General features: G+C 36.6%; 1 protein-coding gene and 1 non-coding gene across 3 annotated transcripts in view; both read left to right on the top strand.

Annotated features, from left to right (window-relative positions):
- The window catches only part of LOC145643161 (uncharacterized), a 42,030-nt gene that overhangs the window by 10,462 nt on the left and 11,810 nt on the right, over positions 1–19,758 (top strand). For both annotated transcript variants that reach the window (XM_081694321.1, XM_081694325.1), the window contains exons 2-7: positions 387–455; positions 538–662; positions 754–914; positions 1,262–1,331; positions 5,043–5,097; positions 6,608–6,691. In XM_081694321.1, the coding sequence (XP_081550447.1) occupies positions 387–455; positions 538–662; positions 754–914; positions 1,262–1,331; positions 5,043–5,097; positions 6,608–6,691 (564 nt within the window). The remainder of the gene's footprint in view (positions 1–386; positions 456–537; positions 663–753; positions 915–1,261; positions 1,332–5,042; positions 5,098–6,607; positions 6,692–19,758) is intronic.
- Positions 16,155–16,261, top strand: LOC145565492 (small nucleolar RNA R71). Its single transcript, XR_014095042.1, has one exon. It is a non-coding gene; the product is annotated as a small nucleolar RNA R71 (small nucleolar RNA).

Below are 19,758 nucleotides of genomic sequence, written 5' to 3' on the forward strand. Positions count from 1 at the left end.
AATTGATTGTCTTGCTATCATGCATACATAGATGAATACAGAGCTGTAAACATCATTCAAGAAAAAATATGTTCCTCTCGTTTTCTTTCTAAATTCTGATCTCTCTCTCACTATTAGTTTCTCTCTTCCTCAATATTCTGTCATTTCTCTCGACATTGCAGTTAGTCCAAGACTCCTGCATCATCATAACTGTACTAAAAATTCATATCCTGAAGTGTCTCACTACAGTTCCACTTGCTATTTTTGGGAATTATATCTAAGACAGTATTCAAGTTTTCATTTGTCAAGTTGCTTAAAACTTTGCATCGATTGATCACTAATGTGAATGCATCTTTCTTGAGGACTGCTAACAAAGATTTGATGTTGATTAATTTGGCCCTCTGTAGGATTCTGAACCTCCTCCAAGGATCACAACAAATGTTAAACAAAATTTGCAATTTTTGAAGTTATGGAAGGTATAAAAAATTTCTAGTGTATGAAGAGCTCTGGTTAGTTTTGATGATTTGACCTTTAATCTCCAGATAGTTGTTTTTGTAGGAGTTCAAGAGTAAACAATCCAGCACACCTAAGCCAGCTACTAGCTATCGTCGAAAGAAGGTGGAGAAGGAAGACCTTCCCCCAGATACAGAACTCTATAAGGATCCAACCTTGGCACTCTATTAGTAAGTTTCCTCCCGGGTCAAACCTATAGTTGATTTAAGTTTTGCTTCTCAACTTTTGATGAAGATATTTCTGTTCAACAATTGACTGCAGTACAAATCAGATTGTTGACTGTGCTGCCCCTGTCTTGCTTGTTGATGGTTATAATGTTTGTGGCTATTGGGTGAAGTTGAAGAAGCATTTCAGTAGTGGACGACTCGATATAGCCCGGCAAAAGTTAATTGATGAACTTGTCCAGTTCAGCTTGGTAAGAGGTTTGTGCTTTGCTTCTCAGATTTTGCAATTTACTGACGAAAGATTTCTGCATAACAATTACAATATATAGTCACAAAATTAAGGATTGTAAATCAACAACTTAAATAAAAAATAGCTCTAAAATGTTCCTAAATGTTATAGATTGAATATTGGGTATCTAAAGAAGAAAGCCTATCCACTAGCTGTCCATTGAACATGTGAAAATCTTTAGCATTTGCATGTGTGTGTGTGTGTGTGTGTGTGTGTGTGTGTACTTGATTGAAATGGCATGGCTTGCTTTGGTTGTAACTTTGCTGTTAACACTTTAGCGCCACTACTTCTATCGTAATTTTTAAAATTTTGACAGAAGTAAAGGTGGTGACTGTATTTGATGCTATGATGTCTGGACTACCTACTCACAAGGAAACTTTTGCCGGGTATGCTCTTCTAAAGCTCAAGTGACTTTCTCTAAGCTTCTTTAGCTTGTTGTGGTCATCTAATCATTGGTAATTCGGAGATACTGGCAGCTGGCTATTTTCAAGCATCAATAATGACAAAAAAATAAAGAAGTTGTTATAACCCTGGAATCATAACCTTAAGCTGAAAGTGCTGACAAATATGATATCAGATTAATTGAAATGTATCCCATTCATCAAAACAAAAAAAACAAAAAAAAAAAAAAAAAAAAAAAAATAAAATTGAAATGTATGAATGACAGCTTTGTGCTACTCCAAGGAAAAAAGTACTGCAAGAAAGTCACCAGTTGTGTTGTCTGTAGTATTCTTGATGCTGCTGCTGCTGAGTTCTTTAGCAGTGGCTATTCATGATCAACAATTAGTGCTTACTTGAGTGCACTAATATATAATTATCTCGTCTATATTTTTATCTGTTCCATTTTGACTTGTCACGCATGTTAATACACAGCGTTGACCATTCATATTTTAAATTATTTATTTGTAACAATCATAAAAGTTGATATTTTGGAAGCACACATCTTTTAATTTAATAGTAAAAAAATATGGTCAAAATTGTTTGTATTTTTTCATTAAACGCATTTTCTAATTTTTGGGCATCTTAGAAAACTTTCTGGCTTAATGAGTTTCAAGGAGACTATTTTTATGGTCATACTGGACTAGTTCTATATTCATGTTTGACTCATCTTTTTCTTCGGATCCATATCCTTTTTATGCTTTCCTTTAGTTTCAACTTTACTCTATCTTATTCCCTTAAGAATTTGACCAAAGTTTTATTTTTTAATGTGATCATTCTTATGTGATTGTGATACTTCTCCAGCTCCATTGCTAACCAGCAGATTAATTAATCTTTTCATTTGAACCCACATGAAATATAATATTAACATAAGAGGGCTAATGGTGGTGCAAAAAATACTACCAATACCCTTTGTAGAAGTCTTATTGTAACCCTTCACGATGCTTCTGAACCTCTTGGGAATATTTGTGAAAAACTACTTAATATCTTTTAAAATAGCTACCTTAACAACTTATTTTACTAAAATATAACTACCTAATATCAAATAGGAAAAATTGTCAAAAATAATACAAACTTTGAGCGGTCCGCTTAAAACAAGTCAATCTTTTAATTATTTCGAAATAATACAAAGTTTAGGGAGTATCTGCTTTAAACAAGTCATAACTTGTTGGTAACTTGATTAGCAGGTATATGAGACACGTGTCGTTATTTTATAGGTTAGACTGACTTTGTGAATTTGAATTTATTTAATGTTAATAATTTTTAAAATATATAAAACAATATTTATTATTATATTAATTATTAATATATATATATATTTTTTTTAAAAAAAACAACAGCTATCTCCCCTAACAGCCACCTACCCCGACTTTTATATCTTGCTGGCGCTGCCCCCTTCCCCTCCCCGACATCCATACCCCCTCCCTTTCCCCTTCATGACTGCCACGGTGCCAACTACCCACAAATCCCCAACTAAAACCCCAAACCATGCTTAGAAACTTCGTCAAAACTCGAACTTTTTGATATCACCTCCGATTTGGTATAATTTCTCAATTCAATATATTTCGATATTGAAATCAGTTTTTTTTGTTTCGATTGAGGTTCCTGATTTTGATTTTGAAATTTCTGGATTAAATTAGGTCATTGTAATTTAACAAACAATTAACAAATCAAGGAAAACAACAATTGCAGTTCTCCATCTCCACTACCATCACCACAACAACAACAATCATCGAACTCAGAGATCTCAATTGTGAGAATTTCAGCACCAGGAACTTTGATCTATCCATTATTCGAGGGTCGGGGATGGAGCGTTGAGGGCTTCGAGGATGGGGGGAGCGGCTATGTGGGTTTTTCGTGGGGAGGGGAGTGAGAGCTGCGCTGCCTTTTGGGGTTGTTATGTTAGTTTGCGGTGAGAAAGATGGTGGCAGAGGTGCGGTTGTTGCAGCAGGTGGCTGCTTGCGGTGTTGGATGGTGAGAGGAGAAGGGAGGCTGCTGCTATTGCTCGGTTTGGTGGTTGTGTGTGCAGCAGCTTGAGGTAGACTGGTGTGGTGATAGTGGATGCAGCCCATATAGGGGAGTTAGGTGTTGTGGGGGAGGAGGGGTGGCTGATGGTGAGGGAGGGATGTGTTTTTTTTTTTAATTTATTTTATTAACTGTTAATTTATTTAATTATGATTAAAACTATATATTTATAAGTTAATTAAATTCTTAAATGAATTTGTAAAAAAAAGAAAAAATGTTAAACGGTTATATAGGTTGTAGGTAAAATATCCCGTTTAAAGCGGATAGTCCCCTAAGTTTGTATTATTTAGAAATAATTAAAAGATTGACTTATTTTCGGCGGATCACTCAAAGTTTGTATTATTTTTGACAATTTTTCCTATCAAATATGATGGAATTCATGCAATTATTCTAGTGGGGGCTATACCAATGTTTTACTCACCCTTTGAACCCTAATTACCATTAATTACACGCCAATAATTAATTTATCCCCAAATTGAAGTCTGAGAACCATAACTGTGTGATAGACTAGGAGTAATGACTGATTATACAAAATAAACATGGGAAGCTGTAAACTCGAAAACCATAACTAATAACTTGAAAACCATTGTTAAACATACTAATTACCAAAAATATTAACTATAAACATATGCCATAAATAATAAGTTGAACACCATGAGTATTAACTTGAAAACCATAACTAGTCACCTAAAACACAACTAACCTGAATAGGCGAATAGCCGAATACCATAACTAATAACTCGAAAACGATAATTGATGACTTTAAAACAATTACTAAATTTAAAAATTATAACTAAACCGAAATAGCATAACTAATAACTCAAAATCGTATATAATAACTAATAACTCAAAATCGTATATTATAACTTCAAAAGCCGTAGCTATTACTAAAAATCATAACTAATTACCAAAAATCATAACTAGACCCAATCCTATAAGTTATAACTAATAAATGAAAAACCATAACTAACTTATCACCAAAAATCATAATTGTAATACATGTAGATTTTAGGTACACTAAGCGAATATTATGTATCACATACATAATACTGAAACAAGGATCACATGCATATACATAGTATGGAACTACAAATTACATAATAGTTAAAGATTACAATTATTGATGCGTGACTTCCTCGCTTTGTTCTTCCTTCTACACGGAGATTTAGAGCCCTAACAAATAGTCCACAAGCCTGTGTTAAATCTCCATTAATGCTAGTTGGAACAGAATAACTTGATGTTCATTTAAATGGAGAATGTAACCGACTATTTAAGAAAGATGGTGGTGGTGGGTGGGGGAAGGAGAAGGTTATTGGCCAAATGCATTTTTCTGGAATGGGATGCTCTTATCTTTTCAGGACTTGCCAATCCTCATGATTTATTATGGAATAAAATACCTGTTAGTGTCCTTATGGCTAGGCTCTCAAAAGTTATTTAAATCACTGTATCCTCCTGTTGTATCTCTCTCTTTGTCATAATCACTTTTCAGTTTGAAGGCATCTTCTCCTTCTAGGTTGTATCCTTCTTTCATTTGACTCTTTTTTGTTCTTGATTAGACAAAAGAGTAATCCGTTAGTTCATGTGTTCTATGTTCATGTTGCAATTTTTACAACTGTTTAATTTTTATTTTGCAGGGTGGACATAGTTTTCTCTGGGGATTCTTGTGCTGATTCATGGATAGAAAAGGAGGTACATGAATTATTTTGCATACTCTATTTGCCATGGCATTTAAGAAAATTTTGAAGATTATAATTCACCTGAACGTTCCTAATCCTCCTGGTTGAATTCTCGTTCTTCCTCTTTCTCTGCTGGTTTTTTTCCTCTACTTTTCTGTATACAACAAACTAACCTGTGCTCAAAAGAGAAGTCTAGTTAGAATCGGATCTTGTGAGCTAAACATTAGATAATCACTTCCTGATCAGAAAAGACAGAACCCAGTTTATCTGAACAGATTTGAAATTTTCTAAAATTACTCATATACACAGTCCTATCTATGTAGCACTCTATCAATTATCATTTCAACGAACCACTAATCCCAAGTTATATCATCTATCATTTTTGATACATCATAATATCAGCTTCTTCTAGTATACTTCCTCTGTTCCAAATTAGTTCAAAGGTTTCTTTTGGCACATATATTAAGGTGATGTGAGAGTGAAAGGAAAAAGACAAAAAATGTTTATACTATCGTGCCTTTACCTTTACGCACCTACCTTCATAACGGCCAATCTATTTGACAAGTTAACAGAACAACCAGTTGCAACCCCACCCATTGTCCTTTATTACTTAGCCATCCCAACCTTCTTCTTCACCTTAAAACCTTCTCTCCACTCCCTTTCCAAACTAACAACCCAACCATTCTCTTCCTCATCTTCGTTACCTCCCAACACTGCCCTCCTTACCATCGTCTTAGGTTGCGATTTCCAGACTCCCTTTTTGAAAAATCTCCAGAGAAGCCAAAGGAGGGAGGTATGGTAGGAAAAGGGCGGCAAGTCCAGTTAGGGTTCAAAATTTGGTTATTGATCATGGCCTAGATTCACTTGTCAGAAACATTGCTGGTGAAAAAGATATGAACTCTTACATGCAATTTTGCACTTTTATAAAAGGATGCTTGTTTTTTGTGGAGAGAGGAGAGAGAGAGAGAGAGAGAGAGAGAGAGAGAGAGAGAGAGAGAGAGAGAGAGAGAGAGAGAGAGAGAGAGAGAGACGAGGTGAGATTTATATTCTAGGTAATTGTTAGATTGAATAAAAGGATTCATCAATTCATTATTTAAGGGTTTACGCGATTGAACATGTAAAACTATTGTGAAGAAGATGAAGCTGATGTTAAGGATGATGATGGAGTGAGAAATTTAGGATTGATATGATATAGTGAAAGGAGATAGAAGAGGGGTAAGAAAAATTAGTGAGGGTAGAATTTACATATTTTCATGTATACCTTACCAAAATTAAAACGTGTCAGTTAAGAAGAAACTTCCCACAAAGGAATATTTGCCGACTTATCTAGATCGGGGAAGTACTTTTTATTATCTTTTTTAATATACCGAGTAAGAATTAGCGCTTGTTATAAAACTAGCACTTGTTTATCTTTTTGCTCTAACTTCAATGTCTATTTGATTTAGTTCAGTTATGCTGCTTGGAATTTTTACTTGTGCTTAGCATAATTTTCCATTTTGTGTCTTTCCTATTTGTGAAACCAGGTTGTGGCGTTAAAGGAGGATGGTTGTCCAAAGGTTTGGGTAGTGACATCTGATCATGCCCAACAACATGCAGCTCATGGAGCGGTATGTAATCTTCTAAGTCTAATTTATAAGCAATGAGTGTGGGAAAATGTGAAAAATGATGAGGGAAGTTCATTGGAAAAGGTTTCTCTTATTCTCAAAGATCTCCAATCATCCCTATCCCTTGTAGAACTTGAAGGCTTGAACTATATGTCGAAAGAAAGTAGATGATACCTGAATGAAAAATTTCTAGACACTTGGGATATTTTAATTGAAGCACCTTGAAGTTCCTTGCACTTTGTTTTAATCAATATCTACCAAATGGACAGGTAAAACACTAATTATTTCCTATTAGGAAGATTTTTGTGTCTTGCCACTTCATATTGATTTTAACATGCCATATTTAGGGCATCATGATACATAGTTCAAGGCCTTATATGCTAACCAATGACTAGGTAGAGGCTACATATTCTACAAAAAGAGCACCAAAGTCTTTGTCGGGTTGATCTCTCCAAATGCCAAATATAGTATTTCCCCTGCTCCATAAACGTTGCAATATGTTGAGTTTTACGCTTCCCATCACACAAATTTAACCATTATCACCTATAATTTTCAGTAAGTAAAAATTATAAAAAGCTGATGTATTAAAGTTTAAAATGAGATGAATCTAACAGGTCACACAAACTATATTTTCTTTACATATGATTCACAATTGATGGTCTAGACTGGGTGAATAGTGTAAAAGTCCAGCTACAATACAAGGGGATCGGAGGAAGTAGCAAGTAAGAAAGGAAAACAAATGAAAAATAAAGCAAAATTATAGGAGTGTAATAAGTGGAAGCAAGACAGTTTTAGAATGCTATTCATTTTAGCCTATCTATTTTAGTAGTAAAGCTTTCTTATTTATATTGAAAGTTTTTATAAAAATGATGGGAGGGGAAGATGAAAAACAGAAGAAACGTAAAAAACTATATTTTATTATGGAGTAATTGGTGTAGAATAAACAAATTATTAGGTGGTGAGGGGTTGATAAGATTACTAGTATCATTATTAAGGGTACCAATTGTAGTCGCCCTAAACACATTGTACCTGACAATAGTTTTGGTGTTTTATGTTTGTACATCAATATTATTAAGGTTTTTGTCCTTGGAGTTTCGAATGGTGGTTTGTATCTTATCATTGCAAAGGGGTTTTCCTGTAAATAATTTGTGTTACTTTTCGTATATTGTTTAATTTCTTTCCATACATTAGAGTGGGTGTTAAGAGGATGAGATTCCGACGAAGGTAAAGAGTAACTAGTAATGGAACTCGTAAAGGTAATATGAAACAGATAAACCAAAATTTCATAGTGTGGAAGATTATTGTTTAAGACAATTAGCATAAAATAATTTGGATGTATGTGTGGAGAAGGAAAGCACACAAGTTGGAGTGGGCTACGTAAGAGATGTAGTATGATATCTTAGGTTAGATGGATTTGAAGGTCTTGTTAGAGAGGTGGCCAGCAGTAAAGAATTTGCAGTGATTATTGGGAATTGTGCGAGTTGAAAATGGAACATTGTTTAAGTTTACAAAATCACAATACCCAGTTAGTGTGTTATTGCAAGATGCCAATGAGAAAATTCTAGATGGGAGTTGTGCGAGTATGCCCTATTGTTATTGGCTTTATCACCAAAATTCTAGACGCCCATTATGCTATGGGAAAGGAGAAAAGGAGAAAATTACATTCAATGAAGCAACACTAGTTGTGAGGAAAAAATGTGCTACATGATAACACAAATAGATGTTGTGGAGGGTTTTAAAAGAGGGAGAGAAAATGGAGAAACGATGACCCAAAATTTAGATTAAAATCTTTGCCAAGAGATTATGAGTGTCAATTATTGTTGTAAAAAGGGCCACATGCAATGTAATTGCCCAAAAATAAGAAAACTTGAAAAATTTAAAAGATAAGGAAATTTGGGCAAGGTGAAAGGGAACAAGGAAAGGTGATTTCTCCGATGTGGTTAATGGTGATGATTTATATATGACTCAAATTGATAACGAGGATATGATTCTATGTAAGTGGATGTTAGATTTGGTTGCCTCAATTCATGTGTGTCGTGACAAAACAATTTTTGATACCTTTTAAATATAAGGTGATTTGACAGGGTAGAGTCGTATCCCCAAATCAAAAGTAATTCCTAAATCCTCTAACTAATGTAAATAGGGAAGTAAGGTTGAATCCACAGAGAAACGGGTCTTTCTATTCCTAATTAACTAATATAATCTAGATTATGAAGTAACCAATATATAAGTTTGAATATGAAACTAAACTACGAAGATTAAGAATAGGAAGAAAACAATGAATAAAAAGGATATAGGGCATAGGTTCACCAATAAATAATATTCCAGGGTAGAATATAATAATCATTCATCAATGCATACATTAATCAGATTATAAAGGGCTTTCGCTACGTATTATAATCACACAATTAATTTATCGGTATTAAATCTCATCTTTCGAATCTCGACTTAACCATTTATAAATTAACTTTCCTATTGAAACTAGACCTAAACATCAATTCTCATCTGTCGAATCTCGAATCAATATTGTCAAACTCATGCATAAAAGATCAGGCCTAATCTAGTCACAGAGCATTAAATCAATCAATAGGAAATTAATCTAGCATTGACAATCAACAACAATAAATTACCCCTTCATATTATTTATGGATCCCCATAAACCCTAGAAAAAGAACTACTCACTCATGATAAAAACTAAAGTAATCAAAGCAATAAAGCATGACATAATCAAAGGAATGAAATAAACAACTAAGATTAAGAGAAGAGAAATAGTTACCAAAATAAATAAGGAATTAAGAGTAGATTAAGAACAAAGGTATAAGAGAGAGAAAATCTAAGAAAACAATTAAGAGAGTAAAGAAAAAGTAAAAAAGAGATCCTAAAATCGTATTACGAAGGAGTATTTATACTCCGTACAAATCCTAAACTAAAACAAACTTAAACGACGAAATTAACCCATAATAATTACACGCGCCCGATCGGGCGATGCTTGCTCTTCGGGTTAACCGGGTGCCGACCTTTGCTTCTCCCGTCCGGCCGGGCGCGCCTCCGGGCGCCAGCCTCTTTGGCCGGGCGGCTCTCTTGGGCCACTAATTGGACTACGATTGGGCTCCAATTCTTCGGGCCAATCTGGGTTTCCTCTTCGAGTCTTGAATACTCGGTCCAAATGCCCCGGTATCACCTATACCGAGCCCTTAATCACCGGTTCGATGGCTCTAACCGGCCCTGGGCTATAAACTCTGGTCGTGCTTCTCCGGTGCTCGTGATTGCTCCAAAATATCTCAGGAAAATACTCCAAAAGTGTAAATCCCTGCAAAAGTCAACCAAATCTACAAAAACACTCGAAAATACCAATTAGTAATAAAAGTGGCTCTAAAGAGCTAAAAACACTACTAATTATGACCAAGGGACGGGGGTAAAATACTATATAAAATGGACACATCAAACTCTCCCAAGCCAAACCTTTGCTTGTCCCTAAGCAAAGATCTCATCAATGAATCAATAAATATGCTTCACCCCAAAAAGTAAAAATCAAACACAAACGATTCAGGGTAAATCAAATAAACATGCTTCAAAATCAACCAATCAAATCCATCCAATTACCTTTCCTCCCTAACAATTGTCAAATAGAGCAAACCACAAGAGCATATAGAATTCAAGACTAGTGCTCACACACTCAACTCTCATTTATGTGGCGAGTAAAAGATGTACTCGATCGCTCTCCAACCAACCCTTTTATGTGAACAATGCCCTCCCAACTCACACTCTCGTGTGTATAAAACAATGAACGCTCAACCTACTAGTCGACTCGAAATATGTCAAATCATAACTTGCATTGATAAACAACACTTTCACATTCATACAACTCTATGCACAAAGGTCGGAAGGTCTTTAAAGTTTGTAATGTAAGGCTAGGGTAAAGGGTAGGAATCATTTGGGAATAAGTGAGAGAAAAGCTATGCTTAAGGGAGCAAATCCTAATAAAGCCCATGATTAAAATAAATAATGATCAACATCTCCTACATAAGCAACTCTAACATCAACCAAATATACTCCAATCATAATAAACAATCCCAACTCTTACAATTTCACTCATAAAAATATAATAATGAAGAAGTGGAGTGAATGAACAAACTTTATTTCCAAACTTGAATTTTTCATTGAAGCTCTATTTTTTTTCTTTTGATCAACCTCCAACTAGAACATTTGAACATTGAACATTTTTTCTTTTTTTCTTTTTTTTCTATTGAAGTTCACTTATTTTTTTTTTAAACTTCTCTCTTTTTTTTTTTTTCATAACATCATGCTTTATTTTTTTTCAAGAAAAATATAACTTCCAAACTCATCAAAATAAACATGATAAAAAACAAAATAACTTCTCAAAAACCCACCCAAATTGTGCAAATAATAAGCACACTACAAACTCCCTCACCTCACTCACTAATAGCTCCCCCCAGGCCAAGCTTGGGACTAGTAACTAATGGGGTAAAATAGGCTTGTAATGTGGCTAACAAACAACAAAAAGTCAAGGCAACAACATGGGTAGCAAGAAGGGAACAAATGTATCTACAATCATCTGGAGGCTACCTAAAAGAACAAATGCCTTCGTCCTCCTCAATGTGCATAATAATGAATCATATAAACATTACTTATAGTTGCAAACCAATACTCAAATTCAATGACATACCAGGAACTAACACACATTCCTAACCAAATCAACTAGTCAAGCACTATATTCACAAGTAGTTGGGCAAAATTGACGCATGTTAAAGTTTCAAGGCAATCAAACATCAAATCATGATCAACTAATCCACAATGCTTATCATCATATACCAAGGATCAGAACAATATTCTCAAGTAAGAGGCACAGGGAAGCATAATTTACAATTCATTGGAACGTATTTTTGGATTTTTTTATTTTTCAATTTTTTTGTATTTTTCATATATAAGATAACAATAAAACTAACCTAGAAAGCAATAAATCTAACCTATGAAAACACACCAAAAATAAAAGAAAAGAGAAAAAGAAAGATACCAAATCCAAAATCTCCCCCAAGCCAGAATCAGACAATGTCCTCATTGGCTCGGGAACTAGCCCAACATAGCTAGTCCTGATCATCCTCATCAATGGAGCCGAACCCTTCACTTCCACTGCCACCTGCACCAGAAGAGCTACCACCAAAATAATCAGCATGAAAACTCCCCCCCGGTCCCCCGAAAGGAATGTCCTGGCCGTACCCATGGAAGGCAGAATAGTCGGTGTAAATACCATGGGCAGTGGGATCCCTATCGTACCCCTGGGGTGGAGGCTGAAACCAGTCTGGGTGAATAGCATTGTCGGGAATGTTGCCCCGACGAGCATAATCATCGTACATAGGGTAGAGAGCTCTACCCTGGTTCCAACCCTAACCTCTGGTCTATAGAGCCTACCATCCTCCTAAGGTCAGTGTGGGAATGCTCGATACGTCCTTAGGCCTGACCTATACTCTAAAGGTCCCAAATTGGGTCAGAGTCAACATGGGGGACGGAGTGAGACATGCGAGGTGGAGAAAACGCCACCTCGGGCTGAGGCTAGGGTGGTGGAACTGGTGGTGGTGGTGCTTGCCCCCTAGTTGGCAACCAAAAGATCATATGTGTAGGATGGTTGCCCTGGGGAAAGGCGGTCAAGTCAGGACTATGTAGGGAAAAGATGGGCAAAGGCTGCTCGCTCCCAGATACACCAAAAGGGTGTCTGCTCGCTATCAGGTCGTACCCACCCCAACTCCTCAAAATACCTAGCAGTTATATAGGTATCTGGTCCCCAGTTGGTCAGTTGGTGGGGTCCATCCTCTATAAAATCGGCCTTTTTCAATGCTATTCGAGTGATAAGGCTTCCTATACGGATGGGGGTGCGAGATGTGGTACTGGCCGTGGCAGATGGTGAATAATATACCTACCTATGTTCAATTTCCCGAACCCATACACATAGTGTCCTATGACAGCTAGTTCGTTAGTTTGAGCATTATGGGGCTCGTTCCTACCCAAAAAACACAAACCCGCAAATCTTTGCCAGATTTTTGGAACAGGGTGATGAATAGGTTTGGTACTAGCATGTTGGGGGTCGGGAGTAGGCAAACCAGTCAAAGCAAAATAAATGTCACCCATTTTATAGTCCGCATGCCATTGGTGAGGTAACTCAGAATTTAATTCAATTAATTTACAAAATTCTACATAAGTTAAACTAATATTCCTATTGTTCAATCTTAAAATTAAATTCGGCCCATTTCTACTATTAACAACATTTAAAGAAGACAAGAATTCACAGGTTAGTTCTCGGTATGTAGGATAGTGCATATCAACAAATTTTCTCATGCCAATGTCATTTAAAAATCGTTTTACAAAATCATACAAACCAAATGATTCTAAAGTAGGGCGGTGTAACCACCGAAAAGAAATTACCTCGCGTCGATTAGGTGTTCTAGCCGCTCCTTTTGCTCCTGGCTAACGATACGGATCGTCGGCCAGTACGGGAGTTGCAAATCAGGATTTTATTCCTCCCTCGAACTAGAACATCTACCGAAAATGGACCGAGCCCTCTTTGAAGCCATGGTAGAAATGGGTATGAAATTAATCCGAAAGAAATTCAAAAATTTTTATATAGAAATGTAGAGGATGAAGAGAGGATTACAAATATGTAAAAAGTTTTGGAATTGGGTGAGAATTGGAGAAGAAATCTTAGAGAGAAGGTAGAGAGAATTTGAGTTTTAGAGAGAGAAAGTTATGGAGGAAAGAAGAAAAATGAGGAAGAATAAAGGACAACGAAGAAAAAGACGCGGAATATAGGCGCGCCCGGTCGGGCGATCTGGGCTATTCGAAATATCTTGTTCTCGCGCCCGGTCGGGCGCCATACCGCCCGGTCGGGCGATCTGATTAGTAAATTTTGCTATGCTCTCGCGCCCGATCGGGCGATCTAAATGCCCGATTTGCGTCAATTCTCGCGCCCGGTCGGGCGAGAGTCGCCCGATCGGGCAGACTAATATGTCCGTATACGACGAGTTTCGCGCCCCGTCGGGCGAAAACACTCGATTTTTGGACCTAGCTCTCGCGCCCAGTCGGGCGAGCTTTGCCCGGTCGGGCCCGAGGCTAATTGACGAATTTGGTATTTTCTTCTTCTCTTCAAATTTTGGTTAACTCTTTTCCTTCAAACCTGTATAAGCACTCATAAAACTCATTAAATTCCCTCATCTCTCCTCTCATAAGAAAAAGAAAGAAAAACTAGTCTAAAAAACATTAAAAATACGGGTTGACTCCCGCAAAGCGCTGGTTTATCTAGGTCCCGCACGACCTTTTTACCAAGTACCGGGATTAGGACCCTTGGCCTAACGCTTGGTCGGGTACCCGGTCGAGCGTTGTTTAAGCTACGACGCGGCTTCCTGACATACCCTGTGGGACGCCACCTTATCTGGTGAATCCTCCTTGACTTGGATTGGGGGCTCTTCAATGCTACGCACTAAAGATCCTTCTTTGATCGAGGGTTGCTTCATATTGTCATTGCATTTAACACTTGCAACTCAATCCGGCGGAACACTTACCGTAGGCTCAAATTGCACAACTTGCTTGATTGATTCCACCTTTTCATCCTCAAAACCAAGACCAACAGTGGAGAGGGCTCTTTCTATTGCATCAACTTCCTTCTGCCATTTGTCTATCTCATCTGAAAGGGATGCAACACAAGATACCGCCTCCAAGGGATCTTTTTCAAGAGCTTGGGGAGAATTAGAATAATTCTCAACCACATTCACACTAAAACACTTCTCCTTTGTCATGGGGCTTTTAGGGATATTATTAAGATTAAAAATAATTTTATCATCCCCTACTGATAGTGTTAATTTACCACTTCTCACATCTATGATTGCTCCTACAATGTTAAGGAATGGTTTACCCTATATAATCGGGGTTTGCATATCCTCAGCCATATAAAGAACAACAAAATCAACAGGTATATAAAATTTACCTACTCTAACGGGAACATCCTCTAAAACACCTAAGGAGTATTTGAAAGAACGGTCAGCCATTTGTAGAGTAATATTAGTAGCTTTTAATTTACCCATATTCAGTTTGGAACACACAGATAATGGCATAACACTAACGCTAGCACCCAAATCACACAATGCATTATCAATTATTAGATTTCTTATATGACAAGGGATAGAAAAGCTACCCGAATCTTTTAATTTAGGTGGAGATTTATTCTGAAGTACGGCACTATACTCTACAGTGAAAGCTACTGTCTCTACCTCACTAATAGACCTTTTTCTTGTCAATATTTCTTTCATAAATTTTGCATATGAAGGAATTTGTGTGATTAATTCAGTGAAGGGAACTGTTACCTTCAAATCTTTCACTATCTCTAGGAACTTACCAAACTGCTTATCCAAATTTGTTTTCAAGTGACGATTGGGGAATTGAAGTTTGCTAACTGGCTTTGGAGCATCATTGCTCTTATCTTGAGTGGCCACCTTCTCTAGAGTCGTACCCTGCAATGTAGAATTAGATATGTTAGTACTATGCTTTAGCCCTGCAGGGCTATTAGCTACATTGTCTGGTTTAACGGAATCAAGATTAGCATTATTTAATAAAACAGGTTCATCAACTCTGGGCATAGGGGGCCCTTCATAGTTTGAACCACTCTTTAGAGTAATTGCATAGGCTTAATCTGTAGGCCTGGTCGGCTGTGCCAGCAGAGTTCCCCGTTGGCGGGCTTGTAGAGTAGCGGAAAGTTGCGCAATTTGATTATCTACAATTTTATTGTGCGCTAGGATTGAATCAATTTGCGCATCTCTACTCTCCATATGCTTTTTGCATATTAACCAACATCGCTCTAATTTCCACCAAAGAAGGGTCGGAAGATGAGGGGGATTGTTGTGGTTGGTTCTTCTAGCCAGCATTGGGATGGTAATATTTCTGCTGCTGTTGCTGTGGCGCCTGTGGTTCTTGTGGTGGTGGATTTTGAACATTAGTACTCTGGTAGGAAAGGTACGGATGATTCCGATACCCAGGATTGTTGGTGTTGGAGTATGGGTTATTCTGCGTATAAGCTTGAAAGGCATTAACTTGCTCCACAGAACTCTTGTAATCTTGTTCCCAATGACCTAAAATTCCACAATTTTCACAGAAAGCCTCATTAGAATTATTATTAATTGCAGAAACATTAGCTACATTAGCAGTGCTAAGATTATCTAATTTTTGGCAGATAGAGGTCAATTGAGCTTGTAAAAAGGATACAGAGTCAACACTATGCTTCCCCTTGTTAGCAAATCCTCTAGGATTCCCATATTGGGAATTATGTATCGCCATATCTTCAATAACTTGACTTGCATCATCAACATTAAGATTCATAAATCTCCCACCAGCTGCAGAATCTAAAATTATTCTAGAAAAATTTCCAATGCCATTGTAAAAGGCTTGGATTAACTGCCATTGTGCTAAATTATGATGGGGGCATTCTCTTTGTAGGTCCTTAAACCTCTCCCAAGCCTCATATAAAGATTCATCGGCTTCTTGGGCAAAGTTCTGAATTGCACTCCGTAGTACGGCTGTTCTCTCTGCAGGATAATACTTGTTATAAAAATTCAAAACAAGAGTTTCCCAGTGAGTTTGAGTTATACCAAGTGCAGTTCTATTTAAGCCATTAAACCACAATTTAGCTTATCCAGTTAAAGAGAAGGGAAAGAGAATCTCCCTTATTTGGTCTTGTGTGACCCCGGCTTGCCTGATGGTGTTACAGTATTGACAATAGTCGGCAATGTGAAGATTTGGGTCTTCACCCTTGGCTCCACTAAATTGCTTCCTCTCTATTATCGTTATAAATTGGGGTTTAATTTCAAATTGTACCCCATCAAGAGCCGGAGTGGGAGTGAGATGTGGAAAATCTGTAAGCTTTGGTTGTGAGTAATCACTAAGCTTCTTTGGAGCCGTCATCTCTGATATGATGATACCTCTTAATCGCTGGAACCAGTTGGAGGATCTCGGTGATTATTATTATCACCGGAGTCCGCCAGGATTTGCTTGTAAAGGTTTTTCTGTCTATGGAAGGAACATTCGATCTCAGGATCGAATGGGATGTACCCTGATGGGCATAAACAAAAAAACTAAAAGCAAATATGAGATTTGCCTCAAAGAACTTACGTTCTCTGAGACAAAAAGAAATAACCTAGACTACAAAATAATCAGAAATAAAAATAAAACCGTTTCCCCGGCAACGGCGCCAAATTTTGACAGGGTAGAGTCGTATCCCCAAATCAAAAGTAATTCCTAAATCCTCTAACTAATGTAGATAGGGAAGTAGGGTCGAATCCACAGAGAAACGTGTCTTTCTATTCCTAATATAATCTAGATTATGAAGTAACCAATATATAAGTTTGAATATGAAACTAAACTACAAAGATTAAGAATAGGGAGAAAACAATGAATAAAAAGGATCTAGGGCATAGGTTCACCAATAAATAATATTCCAGGGTAGAATATAATAATCATTCATCAATGCATACATGCATACATTAATCAGATTATAAAGGGCTTTCGCTACGTATTATAATCACACAATTAATTTACTGGTATTAAATCTCATCTTTCGAATCTTGACTTAACCATTTATAAATTAACCTGCCTAGTGAAACTAGACCTAAACATCAATTCTCATCTGTCGAATCTCGAATCAATATTGTCAAACTCATGCATAAAAGATCAGGCCTAATCTAGTCACAGAGCATTAAATCAATCAATAGGAAATTAATCTAGCATTGACAATCAACAACAATAAATTACCCCTTCATATTATTTATGGATCCCCATAAACCCTAGAAATAGAACTACTCACTCATGATAAAAACTAAACTAATCAAAGCAATAAAGCAAGACATAATCAAAGGTGGAATGAAATAAACAACTAAGATTAAGAGAAGAGAAATAGTTACCAAAATAAATCTGGAATTAAGAGTAGATTAAGAATAAAGGTATAAGAGAGAGAAAATCTAAGAAAACAATTAAGAGAGTAAAGAAAAAGTAAAAAAGAGATCCTAAAATCGTATTACGGAGGAGTATTTATACTCCGTACAAATCCTAAACTAAAACAAACTTAAACGACGAAATTAACCCATAATAATTACACGCGCCCGATCGGGCGCGCCTTTTTGCTCTTCAGGTTAAATCTCGCGTCCGGCCGGGCGCGTCACCGGGCGCCAACCTTTGCTTCTCCCGCCCGGCCGGGCGCGCCTCCAGGCGCCAGCCTCTTTGGCCGGGCGGCTCTCTTGGGCCACTAATTGGACTACGATTGGGCTCCAATTCTTCGGGCCAATCTGGGTTTCCTCTTCGGGTCTTGAATACTCGGTCCAAATTCCCCGGTATCACCTATACCGAGCCCTTAATCACCGGTTCAATGGCTCTAACCGGCCCTGGGCTATAAACTCTTGTCGTGCTTCTCCAGTGCTCGTGATTGCTCCAAAATATCTCGGGAAAATACTCCAAAAGTGTAAATCCCTGCAAAAGTCAACCAAATCTACGAAAACACTAGAAAACACCAATTAGTAATAAAAGTGGCTCTAAAGAGCCAAAAACACTACTAATTATGACCAAGGGACGGGGGTAAAATACTATATAAAATAGACACATCATGATTTCGGGTACATAAACACGGGTAGTGACTTGTCGAAGACATGGGAAATATGCCAATGAGGTTCTATAATGGTGTTATTCAAACCATCCACAATGTTGAGATATGTACCCAATGCATGTGCTAATTTGTTAACATCGGGAGAGTTGACAAAGTACGAACATAAGTACATTAGTAGTGGAAGATGGTGTAAAGTGTATCATGTTAATATATTAGTTTACAAAGGAGGAAAGTAGGCAATAATATATGTTATGTGGATGGGTATGTCGTTGAAGAGCATAAAGTGTTGATCGTACGAAAGTAAAAAACAAAGGTCTAATTATGTCATGAAGCGAAATTATGTAGTGATTTGGGTCGAGAGAGTTATTTTGTGGGTTTATCACCTCAAATACCAAATGCAATACTTATTATTGAATAATAAAGGAAAATGAATGAAAGAGTAAGAAATTATAGGAATATAATATGTGGAAGCAAGAAATTTTTGAAATATATTCAGTTTAGCCTTCTATTTTAGTTGTGTAACTTTCTTATCTATATTAAAAAGTCGATATTATAAGATTGGAGAAAAAGAAAAGTAAAAGAAACCTAAAGAAGTGTATGTTATTGTGAGGATGCAATTTGTGTGAGATAACATTGGTTGTTTAGGGTTTTGTTATTAAGGGTATGAATTGAGTCTTCTTAAAACACATCATACCTAATGTTAGTTGTGGTGTTCTCCATTTGTATTTGAAAATAGTATTAGTGAAGTTTTCACCTTTAGTGATTTGGAGGGAGCATGGTTTTTCTCATTTTGTCGAGGAAGGATTTTCCAAGAAAAATATGGTGGATTATTTTTCGAACTTTTGCTTTATTTTCTTTCCAATATTGTCTTTATTTGTTGCTCCATTTTAGTAATCTTTATCTTCCTTACTTCAAAGAGAAACTTTGAGTGGAATCCGAAAGAAGTTATAGAGAAACTTTGAAATACACGGATAACTGTTAAAACAACTCGCATTAGAGCTCTAAATTGATCCTTGCTATTGTGGACTATATAACTCCAGAGAGCTTTTAGATAAATATGCATATGTTTAAAGATTAAACTTATCCAAATTCTTAAAAAAGAAACAAAGTAGAAGCACAAGGAAGAGGAACCTACTACCCTTTTAGCCATATACCCATAACAGCTCACATGAGTTCACATGTCCACTATCAATGTGAAGATAATAGGGTACAAGGGCGTTTCATAATCTTTACCCATTTTACCTTAATTAATTTCATAACATTTCAAACTAGAATAAGGGGCATATAATCTCATAATCTTTACCATTTCACCTTTTATTTTCCTATCATTGTGGTTAATTTCCATAATTTGTTTATCGATTATTTTTTACCTCTAACTTGGTGTTGTTCAATTTTGTGTTTTGTGGCATGACTAGTAATA

This window comes from Chenopodium album, chromosome 1, assembly GCF_948465745.1.
Source record: "Chenopodium album chromosome 1, dcCheAlbu1.1, whole genome shotgun sequence".
NCBI classification, from domain to species: Eukaryota; Viridiplantae; Streptophyta; class Magnoliopsida; order Caryophyllales; family Amaranthaceae; genus Chenopodium; species Chenopodium album.